Source organism: Bombina bombina, chromosome 1, assembly GCF_027579735.1.
Source record: "Bombina bombina isolate aBomBom1 chromosome 1, aBomBom1.pri, whole genome shotgun sequence".
NCBI lineage: Eukaryota > Metazoa > Chordata > Amphibia > Anura > Bombinatoridae > Bombina > Bombina bombina.
This window is the reverse complement of record NC_069499.1, coordinates 64,864,025-64,891,017: the sequence shown is the minus strand read 5'-3', so window position 1 is coordinate 64,891,017 and position 26,993 is coordinate 64,864,025. Positions and strand designations below refer to the sequence as shown.

General features: G+C 39.6%; 1 protein-coding gene across 1 annotated transcript in view; it reads left to right on the top strand.

Moving 5' to 3' along the window:
• The window catches only part of AMN (amnion associated transmembrane protein), a 156,440-nt gene extending 130,454 nt beyond the window's left edge, over window positions 1-25,986 (top strand). The window contains exon 13 of the mRNA XM_053706927.1: window positions 25,626-25,986. Within this exon, the coding sequence (XP_053562902.1) occupies window positions 25,626-25,739 (114 nt within the window). The 3' untranslated portion in view covers window positions 25,740-25,986. The remainder of the gene's footprint in view (window positions 1-25,625) is intronic.
• Window positions 25,987-26,993: the final 1,007 nt, after the last annotated feature.

Here is a 26,993-nt window from a genome sequence, read left to right as displayed (position 1 = left end):
CATACCACTTTTATTTATTGCCATGAAAGTGTATATTTTTGAAATGTTGACACCCCAAGGTATTGTATATGGTGTGCTTTGATGCCTTTGAAGCAACCTTTTTTGCCCAAAAAATTGGAGAAAATATATGGTGGTAATTTTTCAATTTTCATTTTTACAGACACATTGCTTTTTGACTAGGATTTAGGAGAGACTGTTGTAAGTTATTGCAAAAGAATACTTCAGGTTGTTTTCTGCAAGGCACCCTGAGTACACCTATGCCCCTCATGCATAGGTTTGCCAGGAATTTGGGAAGGTTATGTTACAATTTTATGACTTGTGATTTTAGTTATTAAAAATGAGAGTATTTCTTCTGATAGGCCTAGCTTTAGTTTGGGGCCAATCGCTTACCCCACTTTTATTTATTGCCATGAAAGTGTATATTTTTGAAATGTTGACACCCCAAGGTATTGTATATGGTGTGCTTTGATGCCTTTGAAGCAACCGTTTTAGCCCAAAAAATTGGAGAAAATATATGGTGGTAATTTTTCAATTTTAATTTTTACAGACACATTGCTTTTTGACTATGATTTAGGAGAGACTGCTGTAAGTTATTGCAAAAGAATACTTCAGGTTGTTTTCTGCAAGGCACCCTGAGAACACCTATGCCCCCCATGCATAGGTTTGACAGGGGTTTTGGTTAAAAAAAAAAACAGGCCCAATTTTAGAAAAAAAGTAGTAGTGAAATGTAAAAATCTGGCACAGTAAAAGTAAAAAAACAACAGCAAAAAAACATCTAACAGTAAACATAACCAAAAAAAATAAAATAACAGCAAATGTATTTATTTTTTTAAAAATTGACCATTGTATGGTACCGCTTGAACCAGTCCCCAATACAGAGTGCAGGCTGTCCAGGGCAATCAGGACAGTGATATATGGTGTCCCTTCTCTTCTCCCTCTTGGTACAGACTCTTCATTTTTTTTGTGGTCTCTGCTTTGCGGCAGTAGGGGGGATTTTAAAAATAAAATGGCTAGCCCCAACTCTGCTCTCTCACATCACCGCCCGGGGTGCAAGTGAATCATGGTACAAAATCCCCGAAATGATCTGGAGCTGAAACTGTAAAAAAGTCTTTTTAACTCTGGGGTTTGCTTTTTTGAACAACAAAAAAACGTTGTGGGTTGCAATCTGCATTAGGTAAATTGCAACCTTTTTGTACCAGGCCCTTGTCTTCCGCATAATTAGGTAGGGCTGCAGCAGCTGATCTGCCAGATCAACCCCACCCATATGCCGGTTATAAGACTTGATGCACACTGGCTTCCTTATGATCTCAGCTCTGCCACGTACAGAAACCGCCACCGTCCTCTCTGTGTGGATGGTGGTAAGAAGGTATACATCCTTCTTGTCTCTGTACTTAAGTGCCAACAGCTCCTCTTGGCGCAGAGCTGAGGTCTCCCCCCTTTGTAGCCGGGTGCGTACAAGTTGTCCTGGGAAACCTGCGCGGTTCTTTTTAATTGTACTGCAAGCTACTGTATCAAAGCAATACAGTAGCTTGAACAAAAGGACACTTGTATAAAAATTGTCCAAGTACAAGTGATACCCTTTGTTCATTAGGGGTAATATCAGGTCCCAGACAATCTTGCCAGTGGTTCCCATATGTTCTGGGCAACCTGGAGGGTCAAGGTGGCTATCCTTTCCCTCATACACCCGGAAGGCCTGAGTATACCCAGTCTCGCTCTCACAGAGCTTATACACCTTTACCCCATACCTGGAGTGCTTGGAAGGAATATACTGCTTGAATCCCAGCCTTCCCTTATACTTCATCAGGGATTCATCAATGCATATATTCCTTCCAGGTGTATAAGCCTCTGCAAACCTGGCAGAAAAGTGGGTAATCAGGGGGCGGATTTTATACAGGCTGTCAAATTGGGGATGCTCCCTAGGGGGGCACAGGCTGTTGTCGCTGAAGTGCATGAAATGCAGAATCATTTCATACCTCTTCCTCGACATACTCTGGGAGAAAATGGGGTAGAGCAGATGGGGCTACTGCTCCAGTAGGAGCGAATGGAGGGTTTCTTTATGATGCCCATCAGCATAGTCAATGCCCAGAATTTTTTTTCATTCTGGCACATTGATGGGGGCCCATTGCTGCTTTGCCAAATATGTTCCAGGCTTTGCAGCACGAAACTGATGGGCATATAAATTAGTTTGGGCGACAATGTTCCCCAATACATCATCGCCCAGAAACACTTCCAGAAACTGTTGGGGGCTAAAACCTGCCACATCTATATTTATGCCAGCATTTGCTGTGAAGGGTGGGATATCTGGCCTCTGGAGATGAGGCGTTACCCACTCTTCAGCAGCAATAGCAGCAACACGCCTCCTTCTGGCAGGGGGGCTAGCAGGGGGGGTGGCAGGGGGGCTAGCAGCCACAGATACATCACTATCAGTTGAGACTGCATCTAGTGATGTATCTGAGCATATGGCAGGGTCAAAATTGGGGTCTGAGTCAGACATAGAGGCATCTGACTCTGACGCAAGGATGGCATACGCCTCCTCAGCAGTATATCTTTTCTGTGACATTTTTGTATCTGTCACAGAATAAAATTACTAGAAAATTTTAAATTTAAATTAAATTATTTAACTAAATGGCTCTGAAAAGAGCCTTTGTTTTTTTTTTAAAAATTACTACAAAAAAATTAACCCCTATAAAAATGCACAGACAGCAAAAAAGTACAGCTATGCTACTGCCAGTGATTTATAGCGATCACTGGCAAGCTAGGGGTTAATGGCTCTGAAAATTAAATTAACTATATGGTTCTGAAAAGAGCCTTTGGATTTTTAAAAAATTACAACAAAATTAACCCCTAAAAAAATGCATAGACAGCAAAAATGTACAGCAATGCTACTGCCAGTGATTTATAGCGATCACTGGCAAGCTAGGGGTTAATGGCTCTGAAAATTAAATTAACTAAATGGTTCTGAAAAGAGCCTTTGGGTTTTTAAAAAATTACAACAACAAAATTACCCCTAAAAAAATGCACAGACAGCAAAAAAGTACAGCTATGCTACTGCCAGTGATTAATAGCTATCACTGGCAAGCTAGGGGTTAATGACTCTGGAAATTAAATTAAATTAGCTAAATGGCTCTGAAAAGAGCCTTTGGGTTTTTAAAAAATTACAACAATATTACCCCTAAAAAAATGCACAGACAGCAAAAAAAGTGCAGCTATGCTACTGCCAGTGATTTATAGTGATCACTGGCAAGCTAGGGGTTAATGGCTCTGAAAAGAGCCTTTGGTTCTCTAATTTTTTAACAAATTTAAGAAATAAATCTCTCTCTGCTAAATACAGGTCTCTCTGTCTCTCCAACAAAATCGCAAGTGAGGAGAGGGAGGGAGATCCACACTGATCAGAGTCAATATTTACAAATATTGACTTGATCAGACAAATGGGAGATTTTATTATTATAATTTTTTTGGTGTGGGAGGCTCAGATTGGGTTACCCTAGCTTGCCCCTATGATGAGGCAGGCTAGGGACACCCCCAGAGAGCCCATGATGCACTGGGCATCGCCATCTTGGATGCCTGGTGGGGGAGGGGGGCAATATAGGGCTTTTCATTTTTATTATTAATATTTTTTTTTTTATTATTTTATTTTATTGCTAACTAAGTGCCTCGACCCACCGAGGCACTTAGCACACAAGCAGAGCATTGGAAGCATGTCCGATCGCTTTCGATGCTCTGTTACACTGCCGGGCTCCACGTGGAGCAAAACCGGAAGTGATCACTCGTGGGGTCCCGGCACTCGGGCACAGAATTGCAGGATGCCTAGACATCGAAGCATCCCTGCAATACTGTTAGAGCAGCTGGAAGCGATTTTGATCGCTTCCAGTGCTCAGTTTAACCGACGACGTATGCCAACTGGTTTTTCTCTTGTTAAGTGTATCCAGTCCACGGATCATCCATTACTTATGGGATATTCTCCTTCCCAACAGGAAGTTGCAAGAGATCACCCATAGCAGAGTTGCTATATAGCCCCTCCCCTAACTGCCATATCCAGTCATTCTCTTGCAAGTCTCAACATAGAAGGAGGTCCGCGAGAGGAGTGGTGTTTTATACTTAATTTATTTCTTCAATCAAAAGTTTGTTATTTTTAAATGGCACCGGAGTGTGCTGTTTTTCTCTCAGGCAGTATTTGGAAGAAGAATCTGCCTGCGTTTTTCTATGATCTTAGCAGAAGTAACTAAGATCCACTGGCTGTTTTCTCACACATTCTGAGGAGTGAGGTAAACTTCAGATGGGTGACAGCGTGCGGGTTTTCCTGCAAATGAGGTATGTGCAGTAAAATATTTTTCTAAGGAATGGAATTGACTAAGAAAATGCTGCTATTACCAAGTTAATGTAAGTAAAGCCTTAATGCAGTGAAAGCGACTGTTAGCAGGCTTATTAATGTATGTGTAGTAAAGTAATTTTCTATGGAATGGAATTGACTATGAAAATGATGCTGATACTGAAATAATCTAATTTAAGCCTTAATGCAGGGAAAGCAAGACAGGCTTATTAATAGAGATACATACTCTTTAAAAGAAGGTTGTTTTAAAAAACGTTTGCTGGCATGTTTAATCATTTTTTTGAGGTACATTGGTGATAAGGTTTATTGGGGCATAATTTTTCCACATGGCTGGCTTAATTTCTGCATAGCAACAGTTAACTGAGGTTTCCCACTGTTGTAATATGAGTGGGAGGGATCTCATTTAGAGCTTTTTTGCACAGTTAAATTTACAAAATGAATCATCCAGATTCCCTCAGCAGTCCTTTGAATACTACAGGACATCTCTAAAGGGCTAAAAAGACTTCCAAAATCGTTTATAGGGAAGGTAATCCACAGTTCAGCTGTGGCAGTTTTGTTGTACCTGTTAAAAAGCGTCTATGTCGTTTTTTTTATCTGTTTTTTGCATTAAGGGATTAATCATCCATTTGCAAGTGGGTGCAATGCTCTGTGAACTTATTACATATACTGTAAAAATTTTGTTTGATTTACTGCCTTTTTACAATGTTTTTCAAATGCTGACAAAATTTGTTTCTCTTAAAGAGACAGTAACGTTTTTTTATATTTGCTTGTTAACTTGATTTAAAGTGTTTTCCAAGCTTACTAGCCTCATTATTAGTCTGTTCTAACATGTCTGACATAGAGGAAGCTCTGGGTTCATTATGTTTAAAAGCCATGGTGGAACCCCATTTTAGAATGTGTACCAGATGTACTGATTTCATGTTAAACAATAAAGATAATTTTTTTTGTCTTTAATAACATTATCAACAGAGGATTCTGTCGAGGGGGAAGTTATGCCGACTAACTCTCCCCATGTGTCAGACCCATTGACTCCCGCTTTAGGGACTCACGCTCAAATGGCGCCAAGTGGTTCAAGGGCGCCCATAGCGTTTATTTTATCAGAAGTTTCTGTCAAGGGGGAAGTTATGCCGTCTAACTCTCCCCACGTGTCAGACTCTTCGACTCCCGCTCCAGGGATTCACGCTCAAATGGCGCCTAGTACATCAAGGGCGCTTATAGCGTTTACTTTACAAGACATGGCGAAGGTTATGAATAATACTCTGGAAGCGGTATTAGTCAGACTACCTGAAATTAAAGGAAAGCGAGATAGCTCTGGGGATAGATACAGAGCATACAGATGCGTCAAGAACCATGTCTGTTACTGCCTCACTATATGCAGTGGGTCATATTTGTGATTCAGGGGAGATGATTTAACCTGATTCCGATATTTCTATATTTAAAATTTATGCTTAAGATCCTCCACTTGTTGCTCAGGGAGGTGTTAGCAGCTCTGAATGACTGGTTTACAATTACCTTGCTAGAAATTGTGTAGACTGAATAGATACTATACAGTGCCGGTGTGTACTGATGTTTCTTTCAATACCTAAAGAGGTTTACAGAAATTATTAATAAGGAATGGGATAGACCAGGTGTGCCGTTCTCTTCCCCTCCTATTTTTAGAAAACTGTTTCTAACAGATGCCACCACACGGGAACTTATGGCAGACGGTCCCTAAGGTGGAGAGAAGAGTTTCTACTCTAGCTAAGCGTATCACTAGCCCTGTCGAGGACAGTTGTGCTTTTTTAGAAAATGTTTATTCAACAAGGGTTTATCCTGTAGCCCCTTGCATGCATTGCTTTTGTCACTGCTGCTGCGTTCTGGTTTGAGTCTCTGGTTGAGGCTTTACAGGTAGCGACTCCATTGAATGAATACTTGACAAGCTTAGAGCACTTAAGCTAGCCAATTCCTTTTTTTTCTGCTGCCTTGTTTTCTTTTGACTAAACTAACGGCTAAGAATTCTGTTTTTACTATGCTGGCGCGCACAGCGCTAGGGCTTATATTATGGTCAGCTGTCGTGACTTTAATAAATAAGCTACTTAACTCCCTTTCAAGGGGCAGACCCTATTCGGGCCTGGTTTGAAGGAGATTATTACTAATATCACTGGAGGAAAAGGTAATGCCCTTCCTCAGGAACAAAAAAGTCTAATTTTCGAAACTCCAGGACGGTCTGGTGATAACCAGACCTGGAACAAAGATAAGCAGGCCAAGGAGCCTGCTGCTACCTCTAAGACAGCAGGTAGAACGGCTCCCTATCCGGTAACGGACCCTGTAGGGGGCAGACTTTCATCTTTCGCCCAGGCGTGGACGTGAGAGAGAGGCCCAGGATCCCTGGGCATTGGAAATTATATCCCAGAGATATCTTCTGGATTTCAAAACTTCCCCCAAAGAAGGGGAGATTTCACCTTTCACAGTTATCTGCAAACCAGATAAAGAAAGAGGCATTCTTACACTGTGTACGAGACCCATCCAGTTCCAGGGGAGGAACAGGGATAGAGTTTTTACTCAAATCTGTTTGTGGTTCCCAAGGAGAGGGAACCTTCAAATCTATTTTCGATTTAAAGATCTTAAACAAATTCCTCAGAATTCCATCATTTAAGTTGGAAACTATTCGTACCATCTTAACTATGATCCAGGAGAGTCACTAGAGGGCTACAATGGATTTGAAGGATGCTTATCCTCACATTACGATGCAGAAAGATTACCATCGGTTTTTCAGGTTGCCTTTTTAAACAGGCATTACCAGTTTTGTAGTTCTTTCCTTTAGGGTTAACTACAGCCCCAAGAATCTTTATAGAGGTTCTGGGGTCGCTTTGGCGGTTCTTAGGCCGCGGGGCATAGAAGTGGCCCCTTATTTAGACGACATCCTGATACAGGCGTCAAACATCCAAGTTGCCAAGTCTCATACGGACGTAGTACTGGCATTTCTGAGATCGCAGGGGTGGAAAAGTGAACAGGAAGAGTTCTCTATCCCCAATCTCAAGGGTTTCCCTCCTAGGGATTCTGATAGATTTTGTAGAAATGATTACCTGACGGAGTCCAGGTTGTCAAAGTTTCTAAATTTCTGTTGTGTTCTTCATCCATCCGCGCCCTTTGGTGGCTCAGTATATGAATGTAATTGGCTTAATGGTAGTGGCAAGGGACATAGTACCGTTTGCACGCCTTCATTTCAGACCGCTGCAACTATGCAGACTCAGTCAGAGGAACGGGGATTACACAGATTTGTTCTCCTGTTAAATCTGGACCAAGAGAACAGAGATTCTCTTCTCTGGGGACAATCTCGGGTCCATCTGTCCAAGGGTATGACTTTCCGCAGGTCAGATGGGACAATTGTTACAACAGATGCCAGCCTTTTAGGTTGGGATACAGTCTGGAACTCCCTGAAGGCTCAGGGATAGTGGACTCAGGAGGAGACCCTCCTGCTAAGGTATATTCTGGAACTGGGAGCGGTATTCCATGCTCTTCAGACTTGGCCTCAGTTAGCAACTCTGAGGTACATCATTTTTCAGTCGGACAATATCACGACTGTGGCTTACATCATCCATCAAGGGGGAACATAGTTTCCTAGCGATGTTAGCAGTCTTAAAATAATTCTCTGGACAGAGACTCTCTCTTGTCTGTCAGCTATCCATATCCCAGGTGTTGAGAACTGGGAGGCGGATTTTCTAAGTCGTCAGACTTTTCATCTGGAGGAGTGAGATTCCCTCCGGAGGTGTTTACACAAGATCAAGCAGGAGAGTGCTTTGGTGTTTTTGGCAGCGCCTGCGTGGCCACGCAGGACCTGGTATACAGATCTGGTGGACATGTCATCCTTTCCACCACGGTCTCTGTTTCTGAGGCAGGACCCTCTACCTCAGGGTCTTTTCAACCATCTAAATATAACTAATCTGAGATGGACTGCCTGGAGACTGAATGCTTGATGTTATCAAAGCATGACTTCTCCGAGTCAGTCATTGATACCTTAATACAGGCATGAAATCCTGTCTCTAGGAAAATTAACATAGATATGGTGTAAATATCTTATTGTTATGAATCCAAGGGTTACTCATGGAGTAAATTCGGGATTCCAAGGATATTATCTTTTCTCCACGATGATTTTGAGAAAAAAGGGTTGTCAGCTAGTTCCTTAAAAGGACAGATTTCTACTCTGTCTATTCTTTTGCACAAGCGTCTGGCAGGTATTCTAGATGTTCAGGCATTGGTCAGGTTTTGGTTAGAACCAAGCCTGTGTTTAAAACTGTTGCTCCGCCATGGAGCTTAAACCTGGTTCTTAGGGTTCTTCAAGGAGTTCCGTTTGAACCTTTTTCATTCCATAGATATCAAACTTTTATCTTGGAAAGTTCCTTTTTGGTATCTATTCCTCGGCTCGTAGAGTCTCCGAGTTATCTGCGTTACAATGTAATTCTCCTTATCTGGTCCTCCGTACAGATAAGGTGGTCCTGTGTACCAACCTGGGTTTTTACCTAAGGTGGTATCTAACAAGAATATCACTCAAGAAATTGTTGTTCCATTCTTGTACCCTTATCCTTCTTCTAAGAAGGAACGTCTATTACACAATTTGGACGTGGTTCGTCCTTTAAAGTTTTACTTACAAGCTACTACAGATCTTCATCAAACATTCACCTTGTTTGTTGTCTATTCTGGTCAGAGGAGAGGTCAAAGACTTTAGCAACCTCTCTGTCTTTTGGTTTTACAAAAAGCACAATTCATTTAGCTTAGGAGATTGCTGGACAGCAGCCTCCTGAAGGGATTACAGCTCATTCTACTAGAGCTATGGTTTTCACCTGGGCCTTTTTTAAAAAATGAGGCTTTTGTTGAACAGATTTACAAGACGGAGTCTTGGTCTGCATTTTATACTTTTTCAAATTTAACAAATTTGATTCTTTGCTTCTTCGGAGGCTATTTTTGGGAGAAAGGTTTTTTTTAGGCAGCGGTAACTTCCGTTTAAGTACCTGCCTTGTCCCTCCCATCATCCGTGTACTTTAGCTTTGGTATTGGTATCCCATAAGTAATGGATGATCCGTGGACTGGATACACTTAACAAGAGAAAACATAATTTATACTTACCTGATAAATTTATTTCTCTTGTAGTGTATCCAGTCCACGGCCTGCCCTGTCATTTTAAGGCAGGTAATTTTTTCATTTAAACTACAGTTACCACTGCACCCTATGGTTTTTCCTTTCTCTGCATGTTTTCGGTCGAATGACTGGATATGGCAGTTAGGGGAGGGGCTATATAGCAACTCTGCTATGGGTGATCTCTTGCAACTTCCTGTTGGGAAGGAGAATATCCCATAAGTAATGGATGATCCGTGGACTGGATACACTACAAGAGAAATAAATTTATCAGGTAAGTATAAATTATGTTTTTTTGAGGACGTATGGCGTACATAGTCGGTCGTTAAGGGGTTAAAGGGACATGAGCCCCAATTTTTTTCTTTCTAATTTATTGCTGTTATCTAATTTCTTTCAGTCTCTTTTTATCCCTTATTGAAAAGCATATATAGGTAGGCCCAGAAGCTGTTGATTGGTGGCTGCAGATATATGCATCTTGCCATTGCCTTTCAACTAACTCCCAGTAGTGCATTGCTGCTCCTTCAACAAAGGAATAAAACCAATTAGATAATAAAAATACATTTGAAAGTTGCTTAAAATGTTATCATTTATCTCACTGGTTTTCAAACCTGTCCTCAGGCTTTCCCAACAGGCCACGTTTTCGTTATTACCTTGGATGAGAGCAGGTAAAATAACCATGTTTACTAATTGCCAGTGCTCCAGTTTAGTTATCTTCAAAATGTGGCTGGTTAGTGAGGCCTGAGGACTGGTTTGAGAACCAGAGATCTATCTGAAATCATGAAAGAAAAATGTTTGGTTTCATGTCCCTTTAACAGTATGGATAAACTCATTTTTTGCTAATTGATCATTTGTTTCTTTGTTTATTCATTAAAGGGACACTAAACCCAAATGTTTTCTTTCATGATTCAGATAGATAAGCAACTTTCTAATTTACTCCTACTATCAATTTTTCTTCGTTCTCTTGCTATCTTTATTTAAAAAGCAGGAATTTAAAGGGACACTGAACCCACATTTTTTATTTCGTGATTCTGACAGAGCATGAAATTTTAAGCAACTTTCTAATTTACTCCTATTATCAATTTTTCTTAATTCTCTTGGTATCTTTATTTGAAATGCAAGAATGTAAGTTTAGATGCCGGCCCATTTTTAGTGCACAACCTGGGTTGTCCTTGCTGATTGGTAGATAAATTCATCCACCAATAAAAAAATGCTGTTCAGAGTTCTGAACCAAAAAAAGCTTAGATGCCTTCTTTTTCAAATAAAGATAGCAAGAGAATGAAGAAAAATTCATAATAGGACTAAATTAGAAAGTTGCTTAAAATTGCATGCTCTATCTGAATCATGAAATAAAAAAATTGGGTTCAGTGTCCCTTTAAAGCTTAGGAGCCGGCCCATTTTAGGCTCAGAACCCTGGATAGCGCTTGCTTATTGGTGGCTACATTTAGCAAACCAATAAGCAAGTGTAACCCAGGCTCTTAAGCTTTACATTTCAGTTTTTAAAATAAAGATAGCAAGAGAATGAAGAAAAATTGATAATAGGAGTAAATTCAAAAGTTGCTTAAAATTGCATAGCTTGGGTATTGGTTCCCACTAGTTATTGGAATGATGTTGTGGATTATCCATGCCATAAGAAAAAGAAAAAAAAATGTATGCTTACCTGATAAATTTCTTTCTTTCCGGGCATGGAGAGTCCATGACGTCATTCCAATTACTAGTGGGGTATTCAACTCCTGGCCAGCAAGAGGAGGCAAAGAGCACCCCAGCAAAGCTTCTAAGTGTAACTTCCCTTACCCATAATCCCCAGTCATTCAGCCGAAGGAAAATGGAAAAAAGAAGAAACACAAAGATATAGAGGTGCCTGAGGTTTACTCAAAAAAACTGCTGAATTATAATTTAAAAAGAGGGCGGGGTTGCCCGGAAAGAAAGAAATTTATCAGGTAAGAGTAACTTTTTTTTCTTTCCTATGGCATGGAACGTTCACAACGTCATTCCAGTTACTAGTGGGAACCAATACCAGAGCTAGAGGAAACAGAATGAAAAGTGAGGGAGAACAAGGCAGGAGGACCTAAACCGAAAGCAACACCGCTTGAAGAACCTTTCTCCCAAAAGAGGCCTCAGCCGAGGCAAAAGTATAAAATTTGTAGAATTTGGAAAAAGTATGCAAAGAGGACCATGTTGCCGCCTTGCAAATCTGTTACATGGAAGCTTCATTTTTTAAAGCCGAAGAAGAGAAGACAGCCCTAGTGGAATGAGCCGTAATTCTCTCAGGAGGCTGCTGTCCAGCTGTCTCATAAGCAAAATGAATCATACTTCTTAACCAGAGGAAAAGGGTAGTAGAAGTGGCCTTTGGACCCTTACGCTTTCCAGAGAAAATAACGAACAAGGCAGATGATTGCCGTAAATCTTTAGTAGCTTGAAGGTAAAATTTTAGAGCACACACAACATCCAGGTTATGCAAAAGACATTCCTTATGAGAAGGATTAGGACAAAAGAAAAAAACAACAATTTCCTGATTAGTGTTTCGATCTGACACCACTTTAGGGAGAAACCCCAATTAAGAACAAAGGACCGCCTTATCTGCATGAAAAATAAGGTATGGGGAATCACACTGCAGAGCTGAAAGTTCAGAAACTCTGCGAGCAAAAGAAATAGCAAGAAGAAACAAAACCTTCCAAGATATCAATTTTATATCAACAACATGCATCGGCTCAAATGGAGCCTGCTGCAAACCGTTAAGAACTAGGTTAAGACACCAAGGAAGAGCAACAGGTTTAAACACAGGCTTGATTCTGACCAGAGCCTGAATAAAAACTTGAACATCTGGTAAATCTGCCAGACATTTGTGCAAAAGAATAGACAGTGCAGAAATCTGACCCTTCAGAGTACTGACTGACAAACCTTTCTCCAGGCCATCCTAAAGAAAAGATAAAATTTGGGGAATCCTCACCCGGCTCCAGGAGAAACGCTTAGCTTCGCACTAATAAAAGGTATTTATGCCATACCTTATGGTAAATTCTGCGAGTAACAGGTTTACGAGCCTGAAGCATAGAATCAATGACCGCTTCAGAAAAAACACGTCTAGACAGGACTAGGCATTCAATCTCCAAGCAGTCAACTTCAGAGAATCTAGATTTGTATAGAGGAATGGACCCTGAATTAGAAGGTCCTTCCTCAGAGTTAACCTCCAAGGAGGAAGAGATAACATCTTCACTACGTTCGCGAACAAGATCCTGCAAGACCAGACAGGAGCTATTAGAATCACAGACGCTCTCTTCTGTTTGCTCTCCTTCCACGAGTTATTGCTCGTATCAAATGGAGGAAAAACAGGTATGCTAGACCGAAAATCCAAAGGAATCACCAGAGCATCTATGAGAGCGGCCGGAGGAGCTCTTGACTTTGATTTGTACTTTGGAAGTTTGGCGTTTTGACAAGACACCATCAGATCCAACTCTGGAACCCCCCCCACCTGAGGGTTATCCTTGAGAACACTTCCGGATGGAGAGTCCACTCCCCACGATGAAAAGTCTGTCTGCTCAGAAAATCCGTCCCCAATTGTCCACCCCTGGAAAGTAGATGGCAGATAGGAGACAATCGTGAGCTTCTGCCCACTGCAGAATGCGAGTCACCTCCTTCATGGCCAAGGCACTCCAAGTTCCCCCCGGTGGTTTATGTAAGCCACTGAGGTAAAGTTGTCTGACTGGAATCTGATAAACCGGACTAAAGATAATGGAGCCCAAGCTGTCAAGGCATTGAAGATTGCTCTCAACTCCAAGATGTTTATGGGAAGAGAAGACTCTACCCGAGACCACAGGCCCTGAGCTTTTAGAGAACCCCAAACAGCTCCCCAGCCTAACAGGCTGGCATCCATGGGCACAATCACCCAGGAAGGTCTCAGGAAGCAAGGCCTTGAAACAGATCTTCCAGTGAAATCCACCACGAGAGAGAGTCTCTTGATAGGAAATTTAGATTTATCCTCTGCAATAAATCTGAATGGTCTCCGTTCCATTGACTGAGCATGCAAAGCTGCAACGGTGGCAGATGGAACCGAGCAAAAGGAATGATGTCCATGGAAGCCACCATCAGACCAATCATCTCCATGCATTGAGCCACTGATGGACGAATAGCAGACTGGAGAGATAGGCAAGAAGCAAGAAGTTTGGATTTTCTGACATCAGTCAGGAAAATCTTCATAGACAGGGAATCTATGATTGTCCCTAGGAAATACACTCTTGTATCTGGAACTAGAGAACTCTTTTCCAGATTCACTTTCCACCCGTGGGAACATAGAAAAGACAACAACATCTCTGTATGAGATTTTGCTAGTTGAAAAGATGATGCCTGAACTAAGATGTCGTCTAGATAAGGCGCCACAACAATACCCTGGGATCTGATCACTGTCAATAGAACCCCCAGAACTTTTGAATATTCTGAGAGCCGTGGGAAGACCAAACAGAAGTGCAACAAACTGGAAATGCTTGTACAGAAAAGCAAACCTTAGAAACTGGTGATCCCTGTGAATGGGAACGTGTAAATACGCGTCCTTCAGGTCTATAGTCGTCATGAACTGACCTTCCTGAACCAATGGAAGAATGGAACGAATAGTTTCCATCTTGAAGGACAGAACCCTGAGGAATTTGTTGAGACACTTAAGATCTAGGATTGGACGGAAAAGCTGGACAAATAGCTCAGCATGCTAAGGCACTGTGGCTGAGCTCTGTAGCAACCCAAGGGTTGCAGGTTCAATCCCCGGCAAGGTCCACTCAGCTTTTGATCCTTCCGAGGTCGATAAAATGAGCAGCGCCTTGAGACCCTTACGGGTGATTAGCCGCACTTTACAAGTACCCAATACATACATACATACACGGAAAGTTCCCTCCTTTTTGGGAACCACAAATAGATTTGAAAAGAATCCTTGACCTTGTTCCTCTAGAGGGACTTGTACAATAATTCCCAGGGAGGATAGGTCTATGCAATTTAAGAAGGACTCCCTCTGTGGTATACCTTTAACTCTAACTCCTCCTATGTGATCTCCTTCCTATTTAAGGACTACCTGTTGCATTCATTTACTGCCTGATTATTGAAGTCATACCTACTCTTATGTAGCTATTCCTATTTTAGGTCTCCTATCACTTGTATTCTGTGCTAAGTATCGTTCCAATATTTACTTTGGTTACCTTTTTGAATCTCATATGTTTTTGTTGCAACTTTGTTATTACCGAGTCTGGATCACTGAACGGCCGGATCTACTTTTTTACCGCTACCCGGAAGTAAGCCGCATTCACACACGCTGCCTGTCCTAGACACGGATCTCCCAATGCGGTAACGGAACACTCACGGTCCTTAAGGTGGTAACGTACACGAACCAAACTAAAGCCTTTAAGCTTCTTACCTGCATGTTGTTGTCACCATTCTGAATTATTGGGCAAATCCTATTATCTGCAATATCCATTACAAACAAACAATGTGTGTCTGCGGAGTGTCTGAACTTGTAAATATTTTAGGATGTGTGTGATTGCGTGAAGTAAAGGAGTTCTATTTTTGTTACTATCATTACTGATTCAGACCATGTCAGTATATCTACTCCTTCTGTGGCTTCCTTTCGATATATATTGAACATATGATATGTATCTCATTATTATATCCTTATCTTTATTAACACATAAGTTTGTAGTTAATACTAAAATTCATCATATATTAAATGTCTCATATTGTTTAATCAGGCTACATAGAAGTTGTTTTCTGATTAATACAAAAAAGAGCAACAAGCTCTAATTTTAGGGCTAACCTTCATAACTATTGCCATAAATACTTGTTTCCTGATTTACAAAGCTCACAATACCACATAATAATCAGGCCCAAAAGACAATCAAAATCTTTTTTGATTGGAATATTTACTATTATGGATCCTAATGAAATAAAGAAGGAATTTAATAATGTCTATCTCAAACTTGATTATTTGGCAAGAGCAGTAACTGAAGTGCAAACTGAAAATGCTGCACTTAAAACTATAGTTAAAGATTATGTTTCACAAAAACCTCATGATCCACCTGAACCTCATATTAATTATCCACACCCTTTCTCAGGGAAACGTTCTGAGTTCAGGGAATTTAAGAATGCCTGTAACTTATTATTCTCCCTTAGACCTAAGACTTATCACACTGAGCGGATTAAAGTATGTACCACAATATCTTTTTTACAAGGTGAACCTAGGACTTGGGCTAATAGGTTTTTTGAAAACAATAACCCTATCCTAGATTCATTACAGGATTTTTTTTCTGCTTTGACTAGTCTATATCAAGACTCAAATACTCAAATAAATGCTGAAACGAGATTAAGGTCTTTAAAACAGGGTAAGAGAAATGTGGAAGATTATACCACTGAGTTTCAGATGTGGGCAGAGGACTCTCAGTGGAATGAAATCAGTTTAAAGAATCAATATCGTCTGGGGTTGTCTGAATCACTCAAAGATGAACTTTCACGTCTTGAGATCCCTGATACTCTTGAGGGGCTTATCAAATTAAGCACCTCTTTGGATCGACGTTTGAGAGAAAGGAGAGCAGAGAGGGCCTCTTATGATACCCCATCCAGGAAACCTTACCAAGTCACCACAAGCCATGACAGAGCTCATGGCAGTACTACCCCCATGGAGATTGGAGTTCTTAGAGGACCTCTGCCACCAGAGGAAAAAATTAGAAGGAGGTTGGAAAACCTCTGTTTATACTGTGCTCACAAGGAACATTCAGTATCCACTTGTCCTATGTTAAAAAAACAAAAGAATGGTAAGACAATAACCAGTGACTTTATTTACAGCATTACAAATGATACCCATATGACTTTGTCCATTTCTTTACGGTGGGACCAGAAAAATATCCAAACCAAGGCATTAATTGATTCAGGAGCATCTGGCAATTACATTGATTCCACCTATGTATATAAAAATAAAATACCAGTTATATGCAAACAAAACCCTGTCTCCATTAAGTTAATAGATGGTTCATTCATAGAACAAGGACCTATCACACATCATACTGTTTCCCTGCTTGTAACATCATTCCAAGGACACACTGAATATTTATCCTTTGATCTCATATCCATACATCAGCATACTCTCATCTTAGGGTATCCTTGGTTGAAGAAACACAACCCAAACATAAATTGGGTTTCAAATAAGGTAACATTAGATTCTGCCTTTTGTTCAAAGACTTGTTACCCACATCAAACCATAGCGTCACTTGATAATGGTTTACCCTCGTGTTATCAGGATTTGGCAGAAGTATTCAATTTAAAAGAGGCAGAAAACCTTCCACCCCATAGGGATTTTGACTGCCCTATCGATATAATACCTGGTTCTAAAATCCCTCATGGTAAGATCTATCCTCTCTCTCAAGAGGAACTTCAATATATTAGAAATTACCTAGACGAAAATTTACGTAAGGGATTTATTTCACACTCCACATCCCCTGCAGCTGCAGGAATGTTTCTAGTAAGAAACAAGGATGGTACCATAAGACCTATTATTGATTATAGGGCATTGAATAACATCACAATAAAAAACAGATACCCTTTACCTTTAATACCAGAACTTTTGGAGCGTCTAACTGGTGCCACTATTTACACCAAACTAGATTTAAAGGGGGCTTATAATTTGATTAGAATCAAAGAGGGTCACGAATGGAAGACGGCATTCTGGACTAGATATGGCCTTTTTCAGTATAATGTAATGCCTTTCGGTCTGAGTAATGCCCCAGCAACTTTTCAGTTTTTTATAAACGAGATATTCCGAGACCTGATTGACGTTTGTGTCATAATATACCTTGATGACATCCTAATTTATTCTAGAACACCACAGGAACATGAAAAACATGTACGCTGGGTATTAACTCGTTTAAAAGAACACAAATTATATGCTAAATTGGAAAAATGTTCTTTTCATGTTACAGAAATAAAATTCTTGGGTTACATCATCAGTCCCAACAAAATACAAATGGATCCGGAGAAGGTATCAGCAATTTTGAATTGGCCTACTCCCACTTCAACAAAATCAGTACAACGATTCATTGGTTTTGCGAACTTTTATAGAAAGTTTATTAAAAAAATGTCTTCAATTGTTAAACCATTAACAGCACTTACTAGTGAAAAACAAAGATTTAAATGGACAGAATCCGCAAGTCAAGCTTTCAACAAGTTGAAAGAATATTTTACCACAGCACCCATCTTAGCTATGCCAGACTTTGATTTGGAATTTATTCTTGAAGTAGATGCATCTGACTCAGGTATCGGTGCAGTATTATCACAACAGGATAAAAACATGACTGCGATTCATCCTATTGCTTTTTATTCAAAGATGTTGACTAGCGCTGAGAAAAACTATAGCATAGGAGATAAAGAACTTCTAGCTATAAAACGTGCCCTAGAACACTGGAGACATTTATTAGAAGGTTCCAAACTGCCTTTTAAGATTTTTACCGACCATAAAAATCTTGAATTCCTAAAGACAAGTAAGACTTTGTCTGCACGCCAAGCAAGATGGTCGATATTTTTTGATCGTTTTAATTTTCTTCTAACATACAGACCGGGACACTTGAATACCAAAGCCGATGCTCTCTCTAGACAACATGATCAAGACACTCAAGATCAAATCAACCAAATCATTCCAAAAGAAAAGATTATAGGTTTACTTACACCTTTGGAAGAAGATATATTAAAAGAATTAAAGCATGAACCACCACATGGAATAGACTGTCAGAAAGATTCCAAGACTGGTCTTTTTTACCATAAATCTAAACTTTACATCCCCCAACAAATGAGATCTTCCATCCTTAAACAAACCCATGATGGGACACTTGCGGGTCATCCAGGTATTTCTAAAACTATTGACCTAACTAGGAGAAATTATTGGTGGCCACTCATGGATACTTATATAACAAATTATGTAAAACATTGTGATACCTGCGCCAGAAATAAGTTAGTTCACAAAAGACCATCAGGTCTTTTGTCTCCTCTGCCTATTCCTGACAAACCCTGGAGTACCATATCAATGGACTTTATTGTTGAATTACCTGAATCCCATCAATACAATACTATCTTAGTTGTTATTGACCATTTAACAAGACTGGCTCATTACATTCCATTAAAAGGTCTTCCTACAGCTTTCACAACAGCTCATGTTTTCTTAGACAATATAGTTCGCTTGCATGGATTGCCTAAATTTATTATAACTGACCGTGGTACTCAGTTTACCTCTAATTTTTGGAAATCTTTATGCAAGCTAATCCAGATTGATTCACGATACTCGACTGCATTTCACCCCCAGACAAATGGTCTCACGGAACGACTTAACCAAACCCTTGAGCAATATCTTCGCTGCTACATATGTCATCTTCAGGATGATTGGTCATCTTATCTACCTTTGGCAGAGTTCTGTTATAATAATACCACTTCTTCATCAACTAAATTATCCCCATTCTTTGTTACTTACGGATATCATCCTACCACCATCTCTTTGAGTTCTCAACAAGTGAACTCACCCTCTGCATTGGATTTTGCGACTAATTTACATGAAAGGCTGGACATCCTGAAAAAACATCTTTCAGAAGCCAAAGAATATCAGAAAAGGTTGTATGATACCCATCATACAGCAGGTCCTACCTATCAAATTGGAGATTTAGTTCTGCTATCAACAAAGAATCTTAAACTTTCTGTTCCTAGCAAAAAGCTAGCTAATCAATATTTGGGTCCTTTTAAGGTGTCTAAAATAATCAACCCAAATGCTTTGAGATTGGAGCTTCCTCAGGATTTTAAAATTCACCCCTCTTTCCACGTCTCTTTGCTGAAGCCATATCTTCCTTCACCTCAGTCCCTCTCCTTGTCTAGACCACCTCCGATAGTCATTCATGATCGAGAGGAGTATGAGGTTGAAGCTGTGTTGGATTCTAGGATCCATAGACGGAGGTTGGAGTACCTTGTGAAATGGAAGGGTTATGGTTCGGAGGATAACTCTTGGCAACTTCATTCTGATCTTCGCACTCCCCGTCTTCTGCAGAATTTTCATCGCCGCTATCCTGAGAAACCTAGTTTGGAATCCCCTGGGGTGCTTCCTTGAAGGGGGGAGATGTGGTATACCTTTAACTCTAACTCCTCCTATGTGATCTCCTTCCTATTTAAGGACTACCTGTTGCATTCATTTACTGCCTGATTATTGAAGTCATACCTACTCTTATGTAGCTATTCCTATTTCAGGTCTCCTATCACTTGTATTCTGTGCTAAGTATCGTTCCAATATTTACTTTGGTTACCTTTTTGAATCTCATATGTTTTTGTTGCAACTTTGTTATTACCGAGTCTGGATCACTGAACGGCCGGATCTACTTTTTTACCGCTACCCGGAAGTAAGCCGCATTCACACACGCTGCCTGTCCCAGACACGGATCTCCCAATGCGGTAACGGAACACTCACGGTCCTTAAGGTGGTAACGTACACGAACCAAACTAAAGCCTTTAAGCTTCTTACCTGCATGTTGTTGTCACCATTCTGAATTATTGGGCAAATCCTATTATCTGCAATATCCATTACAAACAAACAATGTGTGTCTGCGGAGTGTCTGAACTTGTAAATATTTTAGGATGTGTGTGATTGCGTGAAGTAAAGGAGTTCTATTTTTGTTACTATCATTACTGATTCAGACCATGTCAGTATATCTACTCCTTCTGTGGCTTCCTTTCGATATATATTGAACATATGATATGTATCTCATTATTATATCCTTATCTTTATTAACACATAAGTTTGTAGTTAATACTAAAATTCATCATATATTAAATGTCTCATATTGTTTAATCAGGCTACATAGAAGTTGTTTTCTGATTAATACAAAAAAGAGCAACAAGCTCTAATTTTAGGGCTAACCTTCATAACTATTGCCATAAATACTTGTTTCCTGATTTACAAAGCTCACAATACCACACCCTCTTTACCTGGTTTGAGGATAGTCTTGACAGGAGAAATCTGCCCCTTGGAGGGCAAGACTTGAATCCTATTTTGTAACCCTGGGATACTATGTCCACAGCCCACGGACCACGAGAGAGAGTCTCTTGATAGTAGACTTCCAAGAGGACCTGGATTGGTTTGGAAGAAGAAGAGAAGACTTTTGTCCCTTAAAGTTGTGAAAGTTGCGAAAGGAACGAAAATTAGAAGTCTTCTTGTCCGGAGGTAGGAAAGATCCCTTTCCATCCGAAACCTCTGAAATGAATTCCGTCAGACGAGGACTGAATAGGGTTTTTACTTTTATAAGGTAAAGTCAAAAGCTTGGCCTTTGAAGATACATCTTCCAAGATTTTAACCACAGAGCTCTACGAGCTAGGACAGTGAAGATAGATATCTTAGCTCCCAGTCTAATTACCTAAGTGCTGTTCCTCCATACCCAGAAGATACAGCACTTACCTGTGGATCCGGCTGCAGGGCAGAAGCAGCGTGTCAGGTGTGACGGACTCACCCACATCTGTCAGGGACCTGTAGACAGAGAAAGAACAGAGTAACCAACCTTGGTTTTCTGTAAAGGGGTAGCAATAATGTTAGAAATAAAGCAAAGACAACCTCGCTGCTTTCTAACTGCTAATAGCCACCATTACTCCCTAAAAAAGAGATTGACATGGACATAGCATAGCCCCTAATCCTTGTTTGCAGGGAAAAGTACCAATAAAAGGATTAAATATCTTCAAGTTATGAGAAAAGTCGGAAAATATCAAAGCGCCGACTTTTCTCATAACTTACCAGACCACTAGGGGTCACCTATCAAAGCTAAGGGCAAAACTAGTAGTAGGCGCTAAGTGATCTCTTCTCTTTGATTAAATATCTTCAGACACCATCTTCGCACATCCTCCATTGACAAAGGCAAAGAGAATGACTATTTATTGGTAAGGGAAGTTACACTTAACAGCTTTGCTGGGGTGCTCTTTGCCTCCTCCTGCTGGTCAGGAGTTGAATATTCCATTAGTAATTGGAATGACGTCGTGGACTCTCCATGCCATAGGAAAGAAATTGGGATTTTATATCCATTTAACTCCTTAGTGACCAGACCTTTTTTTTTTTTTTTCTTACCGTTAGGGACCAGCGCTATTTTTACATTTCTGCTGTGTTTGTTTAGCTGTAATTTTGCTCTTACTCATTTATTGTACCCACACATATTATATACCATTTTTCTCACCATTAAATGGACTTTCTAAAGATACCATTATTTTCATCATATCCTATAATTTACTATAATTTTTTTTTATAAAATATGATGAAAAAAAAACAAAACACTTTTTCTAAATTTGACCCCCAAAATCTGTGAAACATCTACAACCATCAAAAAACACCCATACTAAATAGTTTATAAATTTTGTCCTGAGTTTAGAAATACCCAATGTTTACATGTTCTTTGCAAGTTATATGGCAATAAATACAAGTAGCACTTTGCTAATTCCAAACCATTTTTTTTTTTCAAAACTAGCAATAGTTACCAAATGCGATCAATTAAAAAAAAAATTGTTAACTTTTTCACAAACGTTAGGTTTCTCACTGAAATTATTTACAAACAACTTGTGCAATTATGGCACAGATGGTTGTAAATGCTTCTCTGGGATCCCCCTTGTTCAGTAATAGCAGACATATATGGCTTTGGCGTTGCTTTGGTAATAGTTTAGGCAGGAACAGCGTTCATAGAAAGGAAGAGAAGAAAAAGCAACCAATAGTGTAATTTGTACATACAAAGGTGATGTGTTTTGAAATGCAAAAAACGTGCTCACCTTGTAAGACCTCAGACATGGGAGGTATGAGATGTTCAAGGAGGGGATATGTATCCCTACCTGTGTTAAAGATGCATCTATGTTTTCTGCTTCCACCTCATGTAGTATGTTATAGAAATGGTGATGAGATCGTGGCTCACAAACAGAGTATTTCAGATGGTTTATGTCTTGTCATAGGAAAACAAATGACTCTCCAGTCACTATGCTGATATAAAGGAGGATTTACTGTTGAATAAATCTATGCAGTAAGGTGTAAAGATCCAGGCTTTCACCTATGCATTGTTTGTCACCAAGGGACCGCCCACTTAGTGACATCACTTTCGGTCCGGCAAGACCACACGTAAACGGAGTTTAAAAGACTCAGCAGGACTGTTTGTGTGTATCCAACAGAACCTTACTGTTTTTCACAGAAATGCCTCACCTAGATTTGTTGTACTTTCACTGGCTAATTGAACTGAGCATTATTCAACTGTTACTAAATCAGCAAACGTTTAAAATCTCCATTGTGAGATATTTTACTCTGAGACATTTGTTTTATCTTGAACTATTTATAGGTGAAAGCCTGGATCTTTACACCTTACTGCATGGATTTATTCAACAATAAATCCTCTTTCATATCAGCATAGTGACTGGAGAGTCATTTGTTTTCCTATGACAAGACCTAAACCATCTGAAATACTCTGCTTGGGAGCCACGATCTCATCACCACTTCTATACCATACTACAAGAGGTGGAAGCAGAAAATAAAGATGCATCTTTAACACAGATAGGGATACATATTCCCTCCATTAACATCACATACCTCCCATGTCTGAGCTCTTACAAGGTGAGCACGTTTTTTGCATTTCAAAACACATCACCTTTGTGTGTACAAATTACACTATTGGTTGCTTTTTCTTCTCTCCTTTTCTATGAGCGCTGCTGCTGTCTAAACTTATATATATATATATATATATATATATATATATATATATATATATGTTCCCCCTAATCCCCCAACCTCCACCATCCCCCCCCAAACAGCTCTCTTAACCTCCCCCCTCTTCCTATTTGTGGCCATCTTAGGTACTGGCAGCTCTCTGTCAGTACCATGTTTGTAATAAAATTATACTACATTTTGTTTTCTTTATAAACCCATTTTTTCTCATAGTTTAGCTGCCCCCCTCAATACCCTACCCCCCTCCCAGATCCCTTTCCCAACACTTATCCCCCCTTTCCATTGTTCCATTTCACAAATGATTTGCCTAGCCTATCGGTCCCACCTGCTCCTGCCCCTCTCATGCCCCCCTCCCGCCCCTCACACACATCCTCCCGCCCTCCTCAAGCTCCCTCCAGCGATGGGCCACCCACCCGCCTCCCTCCCACGCCACCAACAATCGGCACCATCGCTGGCCGATGCAGAGTGGCCCACTCTGCATTGGTTTCTTACCAGAGGGTATTGCATGATGCCTCAATATAAAGGCATCGCTGCAATACCCTAAAAGCGCCTGGAAGCAATCACTTACAGGGTACGTGCTTGGTCATTAACTACCGTTTTTTGTAGGACGTACCCTGTACATCCTTGGTCATTAAGGGGTTAAAGGGATATGAAATCCAATTTTTTTCTTTCATGACTCAGAGAGAGCAACAATTTTAAGCAACTTTTTAAATTTGCTCCTATTATCATTTTTTCTTCATTCTCTTGGTATGCTTTGTTGAATGAGCAGCAATGCACTACTGGTTGCTGACAATCGGTATGTATATGCAGCCACCAATCAGCAGCTAGAACCTAGGTTCTTTGCTGCTCTTAAACTTTTCTAGATAAACCTTTTTTAGCAAATGATAACAAGAGAAGGAAGAAAATTAAATAATACAAGTAAATTGGAAAGTTGTTTAAAATTGTATTCTCTATCTGAATCATGAAAGAAAAAATTGTGTTTCATGTCCCTTTAAGGGTATGATATTGCATTTCTCTACAAGGAGCAGACAATCTAAACAAACCTTGATACTTTATAACCTAACTCATTCACTACCTCAACTGGGGTTAGTGTGACCTAGATACTGTTTTGTATTAAACTCTTAGCTAACCCTTGAAATAAAGCCCCACCCTCATATGGCTCCTTCCAGATCACTACAAGGTAGACGCACACACACATTATATATATATATATATATACATACACACTGTAGAAAACGAGGGCCACCTGTATGTGTATATATACTGTGTGTATATATATATATATATATATATATATATATATATATATATATATATATATACATACGTCTATAAAGATGTCTATATTGTAGTGTAGTACAACCAACTCTTTGGCCACGGTTGATACTCTGTATTATCTTCCTTCTCTTGGCATGAGAGAGGTGATATATTTCCAGAAAATGTTATGGCCTATTCTGGTTGATGTTGGTCTCACTGGACTTTCATTTCTATTATGCAGCATGTTCTAATGATGATTTATTGTTATTTATTTATAGCTTTGATCCAAATGCTTAGGCCTCGTTTCCCTGCTGTTGTATAATGTGTACACTGGTGGTAACATAAAACCTTGTTATAGACTTTAATGGAGAAACTTGTTACTGTACACAGCTTACAACAGCAACTGACACTAGGGGGCTGAATTATCAAGCTCCAAATGGGCCTTTTGTTTTAGACCCTTTCATTAAAAATAAATAAAATATGAAGAGTAGTACAGACATTTTGCACACACTTATAACAATGAACCTCAAAGTCTAGCTAGTGTGCAAACCCTGGTCTTTTTTAAGAAGGTAGCAACATATAGTGCTGTAGAGTTTGATGGTCATCACAAATAGTTGCCTAAAAATAAGAATTTGGAAAGAACTGGAACCTTTCCTAAGACAAGGAAGCGTCTTTGATGTTGGTTTGACAGTCAGAAGTTTTAGTTGTGCTCTCAGGCTTGAGTTATAGAGTTGCTGGTACCTGTGTAGCTCCCAAAACATCAGGATTTCTTGGGATTATCCAAAGGAAGCTAAAAGACAATTCAAATATATAGGACTTCATTTATCAAGCAGTGGACAGGCCCATCGTTTAAGGGTCGTCTGAAATGAAAATCAAGAAGCAGCACCTAAAAGGTGGTGGATTTAAATTATCTCAATCTGATACAATAAGAATGATTGACAGCCCCTGCTAGTTTCTGATTGGCTGCCATTAAGCAGGTTGGCGATGCTGCACAAGCTGCAGTGAATCATGTCCGCTTGACATTTGATAAATGGAGAAATATCTTCTTTGATAGCAGACAGGTAAGGGTCACATAGGATATTATGCTTAAAAGGAATTTATCTATGTTCGCTAATTAAAACTGTCTAATTCATAAGCAATTTATTTAGCAAATGTTAAGAATTTTTTTGTAATATTATTCTATGTCATTTATTATTTTCACAGGATGTGCCTGAAATATGTACTACTGGGAAGGACAAGCCTAAGGAAGTCACCCTCAAACAAAGTGATACTAATTTTAGCAACCCTCTATATGATGCCTCTTCAAATGACGTTTAAGTACAGTCACTGCCACATTCTGCCCAAGCTACAGCCTGGAAAGGACCGATTTGCTACAGAAATGGTTTCCCCTAATATATAATTACAAAAAGCATTTGGCAACAATGGAACATTACAGACCTCTTGCTTATTATTCCTGTGTAGCTACAGTAGATGGTAGCATAATTACACCAACATGTGAATTTTAATATTATAAAGGAATTATATTGATAATGTAAATTACATTAAAAGAAAACAAAGTATTAAAGGGACAGTCTACTTGAAAATGTTTATTCTGTGACCAATCCATATGGCACACATGAACTAGCTCTATCCTAGCTGTTAAAAACTTTCAAAATGCACTGAGATAAGAAGTGGCCTTCAAGGGCTTACCAATTAGCATAGGCACCTACCTAGGTTTAGCTTTCAACAAAGAATACCAAGAGAACAAAGCAAATTTGATTAAAAAAAAGTAAATTAGAAAGTTGTTTAAAACTGCATGCCCTATCTGAATCATGAAAGTTTAATTTTGACTAGACTGTCCCTTTAAGAGTTCTATAACCAAACAAAAACTAGAAGGTTAATCCATATACAAACATTTCTATATCTACCAATAATATCACCTGCTCCTGCAAGGCAAGGTATATAAATGAAAGTTCTCCAGCTTGTGAAACATACAAACGACCTTTATTGTGCATACAAGCTTGAGAAAGGGCTAATTGCTTGCCCGAAACGTTGCTGATGTGGACCCTGTATGCACCATAAAGGTCATTTGTGTTTTTCACAAGCTGGAGAACTTTCTTTGTTGATTTTACTGGGCTTGGTAAGCCCTCTCCGTGCTTTGTGAGTAGTGAGTAGTGAGTAGTGAGTGTTGTATTTCATCTGCTTGTTCTAAGGTATAGAAATGACCACTCTCCATTTTACCATCTTTAAAATACGCTAACAACCTGTTGCTTTTGTGTAAACGTTCATATTCTGTATCCTGCAAATCAAATTTGCAGCATTTTGAAAACCTAAATTACTCGTATTGCTTTTTTGGCCTCTCTAATAACAGCACGATTTTTACACAGATGAAAGAGATGTTTTATATTTCATTAAAGGTGACTTCCATTATGGATCCTACCCATTGTTAGTGAATGTCCAGAGAAGGATAGATAGCAAGTGAAAAGATCTTGGTGTTATCTAGGCATATGAGCTAGGATCAATATATATATATATACAGTATATACCACAGACAGTCTGGCACTATCTTGCAAGTACACAGCTAAGATTAAA